The sequence below is a fragment of the Saccopteryx leptura genome, chromosome 2, assembly GCF_036850995.1.
Source record: "Saccopteryx leptura isolate mSacLep1 chromosome 2, mSacLep1_pri_phased_curated, whole genome shotgun sequence".
In the NCBI taxonomy this organism is placed as follows: Eukaryota; Metazoa; Chordata; class Mammalia; order Chiroptera; family Emballonuridae; genus Saccopteryx; species Saccopteryx leptura.
Genome location: NC_089504.1, coordinates 344,325,800 through 344,342,643, shown reverse-complemented (window position 1 = coordinate 344,342,643; position 16,844 = coordinate 344,325,800). Strand labels below are relative to the sequence as shown.

Genomic DNA, 16,844 nt, shown 5'->3' with positions numbered 1-16,844 from the left:
AGCTTAAGGACGTACCAGCAAAAGGAAGCAGTCTGTGCCACATGGTTCTGGTTCAATCTTGATTTCTTTGTTCTTGCGTTTATATACATTAGGGGTAGCATGAAAAGCTGGAAAACAAAACATGGTCCTGTTTCCAATAATTCATCTCCTTGACTGGATGGAGGGGAACAAGACTGAATAAGGGAGCTACTACAGAATTTAGATATAAATAGCTCCCAAGGTGCATAAAATTTAATCATCTCTGATACCAGCACAATACTTTCAAAGCTAGGAGGTATTCAAGAACAATTACGTTGCTGGTTATTCCGTCCTGGCCATGCAAAGCACATTGCACTATAACTGAACAAGTGACAATAGACTGGTCCTTTGTAAAACCATCATCAGATCAGAAGCTGGGAACTCTATATGATAAACTAAAATCAAGAGAAGGAAATGGGGGCTGGGAATAGAAAACAGGAGAACATTTTGGAGTAGCCCACTCACGGTGCAGGAAGCAGTCGTATTTAAAGCAGCGCCGGCAGAAAAGTGTGTGGAAGGAGTGCAGAGATTGCTCCCGCTGCACGGACTTGGCATTGGGGCCATCGATGTTGGGTGTGCACTGAGGGGGAAGTGCATTGGGGTCTGACATCTCTGTAAGCTCTCGATACCTATTTAAGAAAACAGAGATAAGAGTTCCTTCCCAGGGAATGTCTACACTGAGAAAATACAGATTGAGTACTGACAGTCATCAAGGTACAGTTGGCCAAGAGAGGATGGGAGTTTTTATGAGTCTTTTTTTTTTTTTTTTTTACAGAGAGAGAGAGAGAGAGAGAGAGAGAGACAGGAATGGAAAGAGATGAGAAGCATCAATCATCAGTTTTTCATTGGGGCACTTTAGTTGTTCATTGATTGCTTTCTCATATGTGCCTTGACCGAGGGCCTTCAGCAGACCAAGTAACCCTTTGCTCGAGCTAGCGACCTTGGGTCCAAGCTGATGAGCTTTGCTCAAAACAGATGAGCCCATGCTCAAGCTGGCGACCTCAGGGTCTCGAACATGGGTCCTCCGCATCCGAGTCCGACACTCTATCCACTGTACCACCACCTGGTCAGGCTTAGATTTTATTTATTCATTTTTAGAGAGGAAAGAGAGAGAAAGAAGGGGGGGGCAGGAAGCATCAACTCCCATATGTGCCTTGACCAGGCAAGCCCAGGGTTTCGAACTGGCAACCTCAGTGTTCCAGGTCAACACTTTATCCACTGCACCACCACAGGTCAGGCAGTTTTTATGACTCTTGTTGATGATGGAATTGTGTATAACTAAGTGGGTACACTGTAATTATGCTGGGCTGGGCATATGTCTAAAAGTAAGGCACGGGAAAGTTTTGATAAGTATGGTGCTAAAGTAACTCTCCAAAAAAATGGCAGAATTATAAAAGTTCTCTGTTCAGACTTACTCAAAAGCCAGGAAACAATGACCCTTAATATGGGAACAGATATTTAGGGGTAAGCAAGTAAGCCAGAAATAATCAGAAGTACAGGCAAATACTAACGCACTTAGCATAAACAAGGCTTTTTATTAACCAAATACAAGTTTGACCAAAAATTTTGCTTCATCACTCTATATGGCCTGAAGGGAACAGCTTTCCCTACCTCTCCTTCATGTCATCTGGAACACCATTCTCAGGGAACATCGAGGCAATTGCACTGAAGATCATGTCATTTGGGAACTGTTTCTTGGAACTCTTTTTGTTGCCTGAATTAGAAAAGACAAAGTTCCAGAGTGTCATCTACAATCAGAGTAAGCAAACAAAGCTGTTTGATCCTTTTTCCTTTTGTCACAGCATTTCGATGAGAGCTTTGTTAATTAACCTAAGCATTGGCTGTTTTGGAATATATCAAGAAGGTCAAGGCTACCTGGACTTATCTAATAGACTACCAGGAAGTAGGGGAATTAAAGAGTCATCTACACATTAACATCAAAATCCACTGCCCAAGATAGAATCTGGAGGTGAAAACCACTGGTTCCTCAGAGAGACCTGAATATAGAAGAATCCTATATGTTGATGCTAAAGAATAAGACATAACTTTTTTATCACAAAAGAGACACACATATATAGTATAATTAAGTAACAGAGTATAATTAAACATTAAATAGTTAATTATTAACAAAATGAAAAAATGCTCATGCTATAATATTAAATAAAAAGATATATATGTGTGTATACACACACAAAACATGATCCTAATTTCACATAACACATATAAATAGGTTGATTTATATATGTACTATTAAAAAACTGAGATATATTTGACATATAACATTGTATGCACTGTATATATAACACACACATTTTATATATTTTTAAGTCTAGAAGGAAATATTAATGCTGGTTATTCCTAGGCAGCAGGATTATAAGCAAACTTTATTTTGTTCCTTGTAAGTTTCCATGTTTTCCAAATATATTACTTTTTTAATTAGAAAGGAACAATGATTTTAAAAAATGTATTATTTTATTGGTTGATTTGAGAGAGAAAAGGGAGAGGAGAGAGGAAGAGAAGGAGAAAGGAAAGAAAGGAGAGAGGAAGGGAAGGAAAAAGGGAAAGAAAAAGTTAGAGGGGGAGAAAGGGAGAGGAAGAGAGACAGAGAGGGGGAGAAAGGGAGAGGAAGAGAGAGAGACAGAGAGAGAGAGGAAAAGAGGGGGAGAGAGGAAGAAGAGAGAGAGGAAGAGAGGGAGAGAGAGATTAGTTGTTCCACTTATTCATGCACCCATTAGTTGATTCCTGTATGTGCCCTGACCAGGGATTGAACCCACAACCTTGATATATTAAGACAATGAGCTACCCATCCAGGGTCAATGATTGTTTTCGAAGTTCTACTTTCTTCTCAGCTAGATCCCAGATATATTAAGCTATCATCAATGATCATTTTTCCCCTTTTAAGCAAACCAATGACAAGCAACAACAGCCTTTAAAAAGTAGTAAACCTTCCTGTATTTTCCTTCTTCCTTTTTCTTACCTTTTTTTTTTGTTTTTTTCCTTTGTATTTTTCCAAAGTTAGAAGCTGGGAGGCAGAGAGACACATTCCTGCATGCACCCAACCAGGATCCACCCACATACCCACCAGGGGACAATGCTCTGCCCATCTGGAGCATTGCTCCATTGCGGCCGGAGCCATTCTAGCACCTGAGGCAGAGGCCATGGAGCCGTCCTCAGTGCCTGGGCCAACTTTGTCCCAATGGAACCTTGGCTGCGGGAGGAGAAGAGAGAGATAGAGAGGAAGGAGAGGGGGAAGGATGGAGAAGCAGATGGGCACTTCTCCTGTGCTCTGACTGGGAATTGAACCTGGGACTTTCACACGCCAGGCCGATGCTCTACCACTGAGCCAATCGGCCAGGGCCTCCTTGTTACTTTTAAAGTGGAATAAGAAAGTAGTAGTATTTACCTTCAATAGCATGTCGTTTTCTCTTTCTTGTTACTGGCAGATCTTCTTTGCTGTCATCTTGCTTTCCATCTGAGGTGTCATTGTGCCCTTCTTCTTCCTCATCCGAGTATTGATTCAGGGCATCTACCAACTCCAGGAAAACAGCATCACTTATTAGGACAGATCCAGGGATCATTTCTGAAACATAAGAATTAAACAGATGAAGAGTGGTTGTTTCATATTCCATTAGTTCTCCTACGAAGGTTTTCTTGTATTCACTCCTGAGACTCAGATAGGTTACACGTGTACATGGGGTTTTTTTTGTATTTTTCCGAAGTTAGAAGTAGGGAGGCAGTCAGACTCTGGCATGCACCCGACCGAGATTCTCCTGGCACGCCCACCAGGGGGCGATGCTCCATTGCGGCCGGAGCCATTCTAGGGCCTGAGGTGGAGGCCATGGAGTCATCCTCGGCACCTGGGCCAACTTTGCTCCAATGGAGCGTTGGCTGCAGGAGGGGAAGAGAGAGATAGAGAGGAAGGAGAGGGGGAAGGGTGGAGAAGCAGATGGGTGCTTCTCCTGTGTGCCCTGACCGGAAATCAAACCCAGCACTTCCACACGCCGGGCCAATGCTCTACCACTGAGCCAACCTGCCAGGGCCATGTGTACATTTTTATATGGACAACCAGGGAATTATAATAATTTCATTGGTTCTTACAACTGTGACAGGTCAGCTGACTAAAATGGGAAATCCAGTTATAAACTTTATTCTCACTGGGGTACTTTACTTCTATAGTCACAGGTCAACCTGTACTTATAGTCCAAAATCTCACAGAAATGTACAAACAATGCATATGTGACAGAAAAAGAATGATAAAATAAAAATGTACTTGGTTTTGTTGCTAATTAGTCAGTAGTTACTTCTTTGAATAAAAAGACTTTTTTTTTTTAAATCAGACTATCTGGAGTTACACTACACCTTAGGAGAAATACTTTAAACACTAGAGGGCGTAGTGATAAACGCAATTCAGCAGCATACTAACAGCACCCAAAAAGGTCAAAAGTGCAGGTGAGGCTATTGCTTTGCAAATCCATGGGGAGTCTCTCCTCATCTTCCCACTTCTTACACACTGACAGCCTTTTCTAACACAGTTTAAAAATTTTTTAATTTGAGAGAGAGAGAGAGACATTGATCCGTTCCCTGTCCAGGGATCAAACCCACAACCTTTGCATATTGGGACGATGTTCTGCCCAACTGAGCTATCCAGCCAGGGCTGACAGCCTTTACTAGGTCTATAACTAAGTCCAAATGACCTTCTTTTAGGAAAGTCAAGATATTATAAACAACTTCTGAGATATGATATCTGGATCAAAGTTGTATGACAGGTTATGGTCATTGCCATTCTCAGAGAAAGGGAAATGAAGAACAAAAGGCCTTGGGTGGATTTATGAAAAACTTCTATAATCACTTATTTGTATACTGAACTTTCTCTCCCATCACTGATTACTGTATGATCCTTTTATGTCCCAACTCCTTTTAAAATTTAACTGGAATATTTTTCAATATAAATATTTTTATTTTTTTAAAAAGATTTTATTTATTGATTTAACAGAGAGAGGTGGGAGAACAAGAAGTATCAACTCATAGTTGCTTCACTTTAATTGTTCATTGCTTGATGTGCCTTAACCAGGCAAGCCGAGGATTTTGAACCAGCGATCTCAGCATTCCAGGTCGATAATCTATCCACTGAGAAACCACAGGCCAGGCTGGAATAGTTTTACTATAAAATTTCTACTCTCAGCCACGTGATTACCCTGAAATATTCTTCACTGTGTACACCACGAGGCAGCCAGCAGATAAAAGGAAGAGGACGATGGACCAAAGAAGAGGCACCATTCTAACAGAGTTTCCTCCCAAAGAGCCTAGCACCACTACCTTCTTCCCCGTGGACTTTCCCATCGTAGTTATTGATCAGCTCCTCAATGAACGTCTCATCTTCTTCCTTCACCTCATCTCCCATGTAGGGAATATTGCACAGAACTGTCTCATCTTCTACCTGAAATCAAACCAGATGTGATTTGTTCCATGAATCAACTATGCACCTCCTCTTTTCTGTTTAATGAAATCTTTGCTGAGGCTTTTTTTGCTGCTTGAATCTCCTGAAAATGACTTTGGTCACAGTTGACTGCATTTTAAAAACTGGCCATTTTGTTTTGCTGACAAAACCTCAAACCTCAAATGGAAGAGGGCACTGCTACTTTTAGAAACAAAACATCAGTTTAACTACCTGAGGATATTAACCACCAAATGTTTAGCATGATGCTAACTAGGATACTTCCACAAACACCTAAAATTTGATAGCATATTTACCGTATTTTTCACTCCATAAGACGCACTTCCTCCCCCTCCACCCCGCCAAAAGTGGAGGGGAAATGACCATGCGTCTATGGAGCAAAAAATATGGTATTTTATTAAATATTTTAACACACCATTTGGTTCAGAATATTTTTTCCTTATCTTCTTCCTTAAAACCTTAGGTGTATCTTATGGTCAGGTGGGTCTTAAGAAGTGAAAAATACAGTATTTTTCACAGTGATTCCATCATCTATTGCCTCATTTTTATCCACTAATCATCACTGTGAAATAGGTATGAATATCACCTAAAATAACAACCTAAAGAGTCTTTAATACTAACTCTTCTCATATGTAGAGAGAGTAAATAAGAAGGAAGGTTTCCAAAAGTATAATCTGCAATATAACTAGAATATTTAGAACAGAAACTGAGCAATCATAAAATCTTCGGATATTCTATTACACACTAAGACTAACCTCCCATAATCATAATAAAAAATATGATTATAACTCATGTCAATCATACTTAGTGGGAACCTTAAGTCAATCAATAGTATGAACTACAAATACTTTCTAGCAATAAGTAATATTAATGGATTTTTTCTTTTTTTGGTTCAGCAGAGGGCACATTCTCAAATCCTCAAGTTACAAAGTAAAATTATTCTTAAGGTTTATTCTAAGAGCAGATTCCCTTCAGTAAATCCACATCCTATTCTAGTCAGCAGAATTGTTATCTGTTACCGGGCAGATGATAAGCAATGGCAGTATTTAGAGAGGACTGATTATCAGGACCACAAATAATCCCAGCAGAAGTCAGCATAAAGGCCTAGATGAAAGGATTGTGGATCCCTGAACACCTACCTCATTTATCTCAGTTGCTTTCATAGTATCTTGCCTTTAGGGGACTCAGAAAGGATTGAGCCATCAGCAGGGAGTTGTCAACATGCTTAAGCCTCAAGTGTCTGACTTAGACTGCATTTAACTGCACACAACGTTGTAAAATTGGGCCAAAGTAGTAAGGGAAAACTGGAGTCTTGCCCAGTCTCATTCATTCAAAAACGAACCAGCATCGACACAGTCCACTTCAGAGAGCACAACATCTAACAAGTCAGAACAACTTGTAATATACTTTTTAGAGTAAATAAATTACAAAAGCACTCGGCCCTACATGTCCAAGGTTTGTTAAGTATACTCAGATAATATTTACCTTAAGAAAGGTGCCAGGATATCAACATAAGAAAATCATAGAGTTTAAACATTAGCAGAGTGCTTTCAATACATACCATAAAGTTCTGCTGGAGAGGGGACCAGGAATACATGATGGGAACCAATGCAACTGTGTTCAGAGATCTCATTAACATATGTTGGCTTGCAAATCCTGGGAAAATGCTCTCTATGGTACACTGAAATATAAACAACGACATGGAGAGGGAAAGGCAAGCACATAACCCAAGAGAGAATTGGCTTTTCCTTCTAAAAATGATGCCAGCAGCTTTCTAATTTTTTCAAATTAATAGGCTGAGAGTTTTGTAACAGTTCCTAAAAGGAGCCACTGCACTGTAAACCTGTGGAAAGCAGGAACTATCTTTTATTCACCTTTGTATCCTCTACTGAATCCAGCACAGTGCCTCCTATATTCAATGATTTTATTTCAAATCCCACACTTAAAAATGTTTTTTAATTTTATTATTATTATTTTCATATCAAGTGAGAGGCAGGGAAGTGTAGAAACAGACTCCTGCACACACCCCAACCAGGATACACCGGGCAACCCCCATCTGGGGCTGATGTTCTGCCCATCTGGGGCTGCTGCTCCATTGCTCAGCAACTGAACTATTTTAGCACCTGAGGCAAGGCCATAGAGCCATCCTCGGCACCCGGGCCAACTTGCTCATTTGAGCCATGGCTGTGGGAAAAGAGAGGGGTGGGTAAAGGGGTAGAGAAACAGATGGTTGCTTCTCCAGTGTGCCCTGACCGGGACTTCCACATGCTGGGCCGACACTCTACCACTGAGCTAATCGGCCAGGGCTTCAAATCCCACACTTGATGTTTACTTCAATCTAAAACTGTTGGTTTTGGCCCTGGACGGTTGGCTCAGTGGTAGAGCGTCAGCCTGGCATGCAGGAGTCCCGGGTTCGATTTCCGGCCAGGGCACACAGGAGAAGCGCCCATCTGCTTCTCCACCCCTTCCCCTCTCCTTCCTCTCTGTCTCTCTCTTCCCCTCCTGCAGCCGAGGCTCCACTGGAGCAAAGTGGGCCCGGGTGCTGAGGATGGCTCCATGGCCTCTGCCTCAGGTGCTAGAATGGCTCTGGTGCAATGAGCAACACCCCAGATGGGCGGAGCATCACCCCCTGGTGGGCATGCCGGGTGGATCCCGGTCGGGCACATGCGGGAGTCTGTCTGACTGCCTCCCCGTTTCCAACTTCAGAAAAATACAAAAAATAAATAAATAAATAAATAAAAATAAAACTGTTGGTTTCCTTGAGTTATGTACACATAACAGCAAAGGACCTCTGAAAATCCTAAAAGATGAGGAGGAAGACGAGCAAGTTTTCCTGAACACTCAAACTTTATGACAGTCGACATCAACTTAGCTGCACAATTGATGGGGGCAGTACTGAAGGAAGCAAAAGAAATTATAGTCATATTCTACTTTGGGAAACAAAATTACTATCAATATACTACCCACTTTTTATATTTTAAAAATATTATCTCAGCCCAGGCCAGGTGACTCAGTGGATACAGCATTCTCCTGGCACACTGAGGTCACAAGTTCAATGACTGGTTAGGGCACATACAAGAAGCAATCAAAGAATGCACAACTAAATGGAACAACTAAGTGGAATGACAAGTTGATGCTTCTCTTTCTCACTCTTTCTGTCTCCCTTCCTCTCCCCTCCCTTCCTCTCTCTCTCAAATCAATAGAAAAAACAATTTACAATATATTATTTCTTTAAGAAACTAGAATGGTTTGTAAATTTACAATAAGGGATATCCCTTTGATCAATATACTCCTGTCATTCATCCAGGCCATTCCTTTTACCAACATCAAAGGGCTGAAGCTGCCAAACAAGGCACAAAAAAAGGTTGCTTTGAAACCTGGACACAGAACCCAGGAAAGTAGATAGCAGATGTCCTACTTTTCTACGATGACTATGCTGAAACAACAATAGGCAAAAGGTTCTTCTTTAAGCTACAGATTTACCATCCTAGTAATTCAAAGTTGACTTGAATATATTAACTGTATCTGTTATCCTTTCTTATTTTCTAATCACAAATACAAGTCCAGGAAAAGAAGAAGCTGAGCTCAGACACCTGGAAGTACCTTTTTGAGAAAAGGATGCCCACTCACAGGCTTCATCAACTGAACAGGTTGAACATGAAGCTTCTTCCATTCTTCATTGAGGATCTGGGTTTTTTCTTGGACCTTTGCAAAATTTGCTACATATAGAGCCTAGCCAAGCCAAGAAAAAAGTTGTTAGGATTTCAAAGAGAAGAGAAAAAAATTCAACCCCTCCACACTGGACCAATATATTAAAATACAGAACCTTTCACTTGGGGACTATTTTTTACCTTTGCACCCATATTTGCCTGAAGCCGTTTAAGTTGTCGAAGTCTCATGTATTCAGACTTAACTTTTCTTTTCCAGTAAGTGATACATTTGGAAGTTGGGGGATTTGGTATATCCATTTTGCTGTAATCTAAGAGAGACAAGGATGAGAAACAGCATTTTACTGCCTGGAAATGGAGCATTTCTCAAACTCAAACATGGTCAGCTATACTTTCACTCTCATCATATTTACTCATAAAAACATATACTTAAAGAACCCATATCTAGAAGTTCAACAGAAAGTTTCAATTAAAATATTTCATGTCAGCAATTCTTGGTCTGATTACCAAAAAGCTTATCCTCTGTCCACCTGTGATACCTCATTTTTAATTTAGCACTGAAGAAGTTCTCTCAGAGATATTTAGGAAGTCCATTACTTAGAAACTTTGAAGCCTACTACCTTGATTATGAAAAATGTTCATCAAGAACCAAATTAATATCAAAGAGGTTCATGGAAAGTACTATAAAACCATACTTACCAAATTGTCTAAATCTACCATACCCTTAGCCAAGAAAGGGTAGTTATGACCACAGCATAATTTCATCTCCAAGTCAACAGCAAGACATATGGAAATATATAACACTGCAAATAACTTTTCTTGATGTTTGAAGTAAGAGTCATAGTTTTAAAGAAGTACTTACTATAACATACTCTACCTACCTCATAGAATGCAAGGGAAGTGTCCGGTTTTATAATGTGCCTTCTGTTCTTTGGAAGAATGGTAAGACATGAAGGCAAAACAAATGTGCAGCTTTTCAAAAGAGAACAGACAGTAGTTTTTAAGTCAGGGAAGTGTACTTAGACCCTGATACTTCAGTAAGATGCTCCCCCTTACTATGAAGAGTTTGACCTGGGGTGGTAAACACAGTACAATCAATGTACAGATTATGTAATGTAGAATTGTAGATATGAAACCTATACAATTTTATTCATCAATGTCACCAAAATAAATCCAATTATAAAATAAAATAAAAGAGACTGAAGTCTCTGCTACCACTATTTCTGCATATAAATCAGGTCCCAATAATACTTGCTGCCATTGGGAAGGTTCTTTATTTTATTAAATTCTATCCTTCCAATCATGTGTACAAATATATTCTCACAATTACCAAGTTTGCTATTTTACTTTTCTGAACCAATTTCTAGGCTCTCCCTGCAGGCCCACCAATTATTTTAGAGAAAGAACAAATATTATATGCAGGTAAAAATACAACAAAATCTACAGGATTATATTCTTACTCTACATTATCTACTTGTTTCCTAGAGAACTAGTTCAAGTCATTTCACCTAATTTTTTTTTTTTTTTACAGAGACAAAGAGAGTCAGAGAGAGGGATAGACAGGGACAGACAGACAGGAATGGAGAGATGAGAACCATCAATCATTAGTTTTTCGTTGCACATTGTAACACTTTAGTTGTTCATTGATTGCTCTCTCATATGTGCCTTGACCGCGGGCCTTCAGCAGACCGAGTAACCCCTTGCTCAAGCCAGCGACCTTTGGGCTCAAGCTGGTGAGCTTTTGCTCAAACCAGATGAGCCCGCACTCAAGCTGGCGACCTCGGAGTCTCGAACCTGGGTCCTTCCGCATCCCAGTCCGACACTCTATCCACTGCGCCACCGCCTGGTCACCTAATATTATTAAACACCTAATATTTTAAATTTCCAAAGTATTACAAGGAACTATGGAGAGCCAAAATTTGAAACAGAAACTCAAGTTTAAAGCCTTGTTTTCAAATTTTCTGGAAAAAAAAGTTTTATTTTGGAGCTTAACATCCCATTTCTTCTGAAGAATCATTTCAAAATTACCTGCTCTTCCCCAAAAGACTTGACAGCACAGACACAAGAAAATAGCAAAATTCAACCCACTGTCACATATATGCCACAATCAGATCACAACTATGATATCTCATGCACATGGACTTTGTTCCATTTTATGAACCAAATAGATCGGTAGCATGCTATTAGAAATTTAGAGGATAGTCTGACCAGGCCACAACGCAGTAGACAGAGTGTCGGACTGGGACATGGAGGACCCAGGTTCAAAACCCTGAGATCGCTGGCTTGAGCGTGGGCTCATCTGGTTTGAGCAAGGCTCATCAGCTTGAGCCCAAGGTCGCTGGCTTAAGCAAGGGGTCATTTGGTTTGGTCTGCTGTAGCCTCCCCCCCCCCTCAAAGCACATATATGAGAAAGCAATCAATGAACAGCTAAGGCAGGCGTCCCCAAACTATGGCCCGCGGGCCGCAATGCGGCCCCCTGAGGCCATTTATCCAGCCCCCACTGCACTTCTGGAAGGGGCACCTCTTTCATTGGTGGTCAGTGAGAGGACCACTGTATTTGGCAGCCCTCCAATGGTCTGAGGAACAGTGAACTGCCCCCTGGGTAAAAAGTTTGGAGACCCCTGAAAGGTGATGCCAACAAAGAATTGATGCTTCTCATCTCTCTCCCTTCCTGTCTGTCCCTATCTGTCCCTCTCTCTGTCTCTGTCTCTGTCACACATACACATAAAAAAAGAAACTTAGAGGATAAATAAAGGAATAGCAAAATGCAGACAGATTCACTGTTTACTGTAAACTCAATCAAGTGATTCAAGCTCTTAAACAGAATTTCCTGTCAGTTAAATATTACCTCTCTGGGCCCTGGCCGGTTGGCTCAGCGGTAGAGCGTCGGCCTAGCGTGCGGAGGACCCGGGTTCGATTCCCGGCCAGGGCACACAGGAGAAGCGCCCATTTGCTTCTCCACCCCTCCGCCGCACTTTCCTCTCTGTCTCTCTCTTCCCCTCCCGCAGCCAAGGCTCCATTGGAGCAAAGATGGCCCGGGCGCTGGGCATGGCTCTGTGGCCTCTGCCCCAGGCGCTAGAGTGGCTCTGGTCGCAATATGGCGACGCCCAGGATGGGCAGAGCATCGCCCCCTGGTGGGCAGAGCGTCGCCCCATGGTGGGCGTGCCGGGTGGATCCCGGTCGGGCGCATGCGGGAGTCTGTCTGACTGTCTCTCCCCGTTTCCACCTTCAGAAAAATGAAAAAAAAAAATAAATAAATAAATAAAAAAAAAAAAAAAAAAAAAAAAAAAATATTACCTCTCTGGAAGAAGGGGACAAAACAACAACATAATTTAGGAATTTAAATCCCAGAGTGCTAAAATCCTGGGTTATAAAAACTTAAGCTGACCTGACCTGACCTGACCTGTGGTGGCACAGTGGATAGAGAATCGACCTAGAACACTAAAGTCAGCAGTTTGAAACCTGGTTTTGCCAGGTCAAGGCACATACAAGACACAATCCATCAACAGCAAAAGTGAACCAACTATGATTGTATCCTCCCCCTTCCCTCTCTCTCTAAAATCAATAAATAAAATCTTAAAAAAAAAAAAAAATTAAGCTGACCTGAATTTCTTTCCTAAATGGCACCACCTCTCTTCCTCTTAAAACCTTTTAAATACTTCTCATTCCTCTGTGGAATGGAGCCAAAAGAGGGACTCTTTCTGACTGATAAAACTAAGAATATACACCACACTCACATGTAATATTAACTAGTTGTCCATATAATTTTTGCTGAACAAGATTAATAGTCTACTCCAAAAAATGAAAAATGTAGGATAAAATGTAAGATAAAACTGCCTCCTTGAGAAACCTTAGGTTACAGTTATTGAGATGCAAATGACCTCAATGCTACAGATCACAGTACAGTGAGACATAACCTCCTCAAAAAGTGGTTTTTAAGTTACTTATTTTGATCGATTGAAAGAGAGAGAGGAATAAACATTGATTTGTCACTCCACCCATTCATGCATTCATTTGTTGCTTCTTTTATGTGCCCCGACTGGGGACTGAACACGCAACCTGGCGTGTCAAGACAACACTCCAACTGAGCTACTCAGCTAGGACAAAAAATGCATTTTGATTGCAATCCCTTTCCCATTCCTTTTGGAACTCATTTCCCTTTTTGAAATAGTAAGCTTAATATGGTGACAGAAAATGACCTACTTTGGGTGATAGGTACACAACATAGTCAACAATTCAAACGCCATACTGTTTATGTGAAACCTATGTACTCTTATTGATCAATATCACCCCTTTAAATTTAATTTTCTAAATAACATTTAAAAAAAGAAATAGTTAAGTTTAGGGCAAGTTTCCTGCATCCACTTAAAACTGGAGATCAAGTAATGTAAAAGAACATAATCCTGCCTGACTGGTGGTGGTGCAGTCGATAGAGCATTGACCTGGATGCTGAGGTCCCAGGTTCAAGACCCTGAGGTTGCCAGCTTGAGCGCGGGCTCATCCAGCTTAAGAACAGCTTGAGCGCAAGCTCAAGCGCAGGGTCCCTGGCTTGAGTGCAGGGTCCTTGGCTTGAACACAGGATTACTGACATGATCCCAAGGTTGCTGGTTTGAGCCCAAAGGTTGCTGGCTTGAAGCCCAAGGTCGCTGGTTTGAGCCCAAACTCAATCAAGTGATTGCTAGCTTGAAGCCCAAGGTCTCTGGCCTGAGCAAGGAGTCACTGGCTCAGTGTAAGGTCACCTTCTACCTCCACATATGACAAGCAATCAATGAACAATTAAAGTGACACAACTATGAGTTGATGCTTCTCATCTCTCTCCTTCCTCAATCCACAACTGCTCGGGCATATATGTGGGTATGGGTATGTGTATTTGTGTGTAGATTTCTTAGAGGAGATGGACTCAGAAACATATCAATATTTTTATTAAAGAAAGGTGTTATAACTAAAATGTCATCTCCTACAGTCTGTCAAAAGAGTTGACAGTAAACACACTACAACAGTCCAGTAATTAATGGCACTACTTCTAATTTTACTCAAGTACTTTATTTGGTCAGAGGAGTATACACATACAAATGAAAATATATATGAAATATATGTTTTAACCAATCATAATGTAAAATAAGTCACACTTCCTTTTACAATAAAAATGATATTTGAGCCCTGGCCAGTTGGCTCAGCGGTAGAGCGTTGGCCTGGTGTGCGGGAGACCCGGGTTCGATTTCCGACCAGGGCACATAGGAGAGGCACCCATTTGCTTCTCCGCACCCCCCCCCTCCTTCCTCTCTGTCTCTCTCTTCCCCTCCTGCAGCCAAGGCTCCATTGGAGCAAAGATGGCCCGGGCGCTGGGGATGGCTCCTTGGCCTCTGCCCCAGGCGCTAGAGTGGCTCTGGTCGCGGCAGAGCGACCCACCCCCCCCCACCCCCGGAGGGGCAGAGCATCGCCCCCTGGTGGGCAGAGCATCGCCCCTGGTGGGCGTGCCGGGTGGATCCTGGTCGGGCGCATGCGGGAGTCTGACTGACTATCTCTCTCCGTTTCCAGCTTCAGAAAGAATACAAAAATAAAAATTAAAAAAAAAAAGATATTTGAATTTCATGTGACCATGAGGCAATATTTATTTTGCTTTGCTTTTTAGTGGGTTTTCAATGTCTCTAAAAGTTTACATGGCAGTTAGTCTCACAAAGTGTATGAGGAAGATGAGACATACCATTTGGAACAGACAGGTATGATTAAAATAAACACCAAAACACAGCCATAAGATTGGTTCTCATAGCATCTGGACACTAACCAGCAACTATCACTCCAAATATTCTTTGTAAAAAGCAAACAAACAAAAACACTCAGCGTTTACTACAGCAGATGTGGAGAAAAGGATTCATTCATCCTGGGCATGGGAATGGCACATAAAAAATACTTTATATTTCTACTTGATCTGTTCTTTAGTTCTTAGAATGCAAAACAGCATTTACATTTCAATTAAGTACTAAGCTATTACTTAAGAGCTTATTATGTTCATTTAGTTCACTTATACATTGAATAAAAACTCTAAAACATACTGTTTTGGTCAAGAAGTTTAAAAATAAATCTTTATATAAACAATTCCTGCCTGACCTGTGGTGGCATAGTGGACAGAGTGTTGACCTGGAATGCTGAGGTCACTAGTTCAAAACCCAGGGCTTGCCAGGTCAAAGAACATACAAGAAGCAACCACCACAAGTCAATGCTTCTTGCTACTCACCCCCTCAAAACAAAATTTAAAAAATCCCCAAACTCAATAAGATAAACAAGCTAATAAAAGTGGCAAAAAAATCTGAAGAGTGCCTGACCAGGCAGTGGCACAGTGGATAGAGCGTCGGACTAGGATGCGGAGGACCCAAGTTTGAGACCCCGAGGTTGCCAGCTTGAGCGTGGGTTCATCTGGTTTGAGCAAAGCTCACCAGCTTGGATCCAAGGTCGCTGGCTTGAGCAAGGGGTTACTCAATCTGCTGAAGGCCCACAGTCAAGGCACATATGAGAAAGCAATCAATGAACAATTAAGGTGTCGCAACGAAAAACTGATGATTGATGCTTCTCATCTCTCTCCGTTCCTGTCTGTCTGTCCCTATCCATCCCTCTCTCTGACTCTGTCTCTGTAAAAAAAAAAAAAAAAAAAAAAAAAAAATTTGAAGACCTACTTCACCAAAAAAGATTTAGAGCCCTGGCCGGTTGGTTCAGCGGTAGAGCGTCGGCCTAGCGTGCGGAGGACCCGGGTTCAATTCCTGGCCAGGACACACAGGAGAAGCGCCCATTTGCTTTTCCACCCCTCCGCCGCGCTTTCCTCTCTGTCTCTCTCTTCCCCTCCCGCAGCCAAGGCTCCATTGGAGCAAAGATGGCCCGGGCGCTGGGGATGGCTCTGTGGCCTCTGCCTCAGGCGCTAGAGTGGCTCTGGTTGCAACATGGCAACGCCCAGGATGGGCAGAGCATCGCCCCCTGGTGGGCAGAGCGTCACCCCTGGTGGGCGTGCCGGGTGGATCTTGGTCGGGCGCATGCGGGAGTCTGTCTGACTGTCTCTCCCTGTTTCCAGCTTCAGAAAAATGAAAAAAAAAAAAAAAAAAGATTTAGAAATAGCATAAAAGTACAGAAAACAACGCTCAATACTATTTAGTCATTAGAGAAATGCAAATCAAAACCACAATGATGTATTATTATTATTATTATTATTATTGTTATTATTATATTAGAGAGAAGGGAAGACAGATTCCCGCATGCGCCCCATCTGGGATCTACCAGACAAGCCCACTAGGGTGTGATGCTCTGCCCATCTGGGGCAGTGCTCTATTGCTCAGCAACTGAGCTCTTCTTGGAGCCTGAGGCAGAGGCCATGAAGCCATCCTCAGCGCCTGGGGCCAACTTGCTCTAATCAAGCCATAGCTGCAGGAGGGGAGGAGAGAGAGAGAGAAAAGTGAGAGGGAAAGGAGAGGAGAAGCAGATGGGTGCTTCTCCGGTGTGCCCTGACTGGAAATCGAGCCCAGGACTTTCACACGCTGGGCCTACACTCTACTGCTAAAGAGGCAGACCATGATGTATTACAACTCACTAAAATGGCTAAAAAAACAAAAATGGATAATATCAATTGTTGGTGAAGATGTGCAGCAAACTGGAATGCTCATACCAGGGGTCCCCAAACTTTTTACACAGGGGGCCAGTTCACTGTCCCTCAGGCCATT

General features: G+C 42.0%; 1 protein-coding gene across 6 annotated transcripts in view; it reads right to left on the bottom strand.

The window, feature by feature from the left end:
• EZH1 (enhancer of zeste 1 polycomb repressive complex 2 subunit) overlaps positions 1 to 16,844 on the bottom strand; it is a 37,400-nt gene that overhangs the window by 15,799 nt on the left and 4,757 nt on the right. For 2 of the 6 annotated variants that reach the window (XM_066364107.1, XM_066364108.1), the window contains exons 2-10: positions 10,023 to 10,113; positions 9,325 to 9,452; positions 9,077 to 9,205; positions 7,035 to 7,154; positions 5,335 to 5,455; positions 3,422 to 3,598; positions 1,630 to 1,732; positions 484 to 647; positions 16 to 107 (exon numbers count right to left, since the gene is read on the bottom strand). In XM_066364107.1, the coding sequence (XP_066220204.1) occupies positions 16 to 107; positions 484 to 647; positions 1,630 to 1,732; positions 3,422 to 3,598; positions 5,335 to 5,455; positions 7,035 to 7,154; positions 9,077 to 9,205; positions 9,325 to 9,441 (1,023 nt within the window). In that variant the 5' untranslated portion in view covers positions 9,442 to 9,452; positions 10,023 to 10,113. Of the gene's footprint in view, positions 1 to 15; positions 108 to 483; positions 648 to 1,629; positions 1,733 to 3,421; positions 3,599 to 5,334; positions 5,456 to 7,034; positions 7,155 to 9,076; positions 9,206 to 9,324; positions 9,453 to 10,022; positions 10,213 to 16,844 lie in introns of those variants that run through there. The other 4 variants (XM_066364106.1, XM_066364109.1, XM_066364104.1 and 1 more) reach the window with 4 other exon arrangements.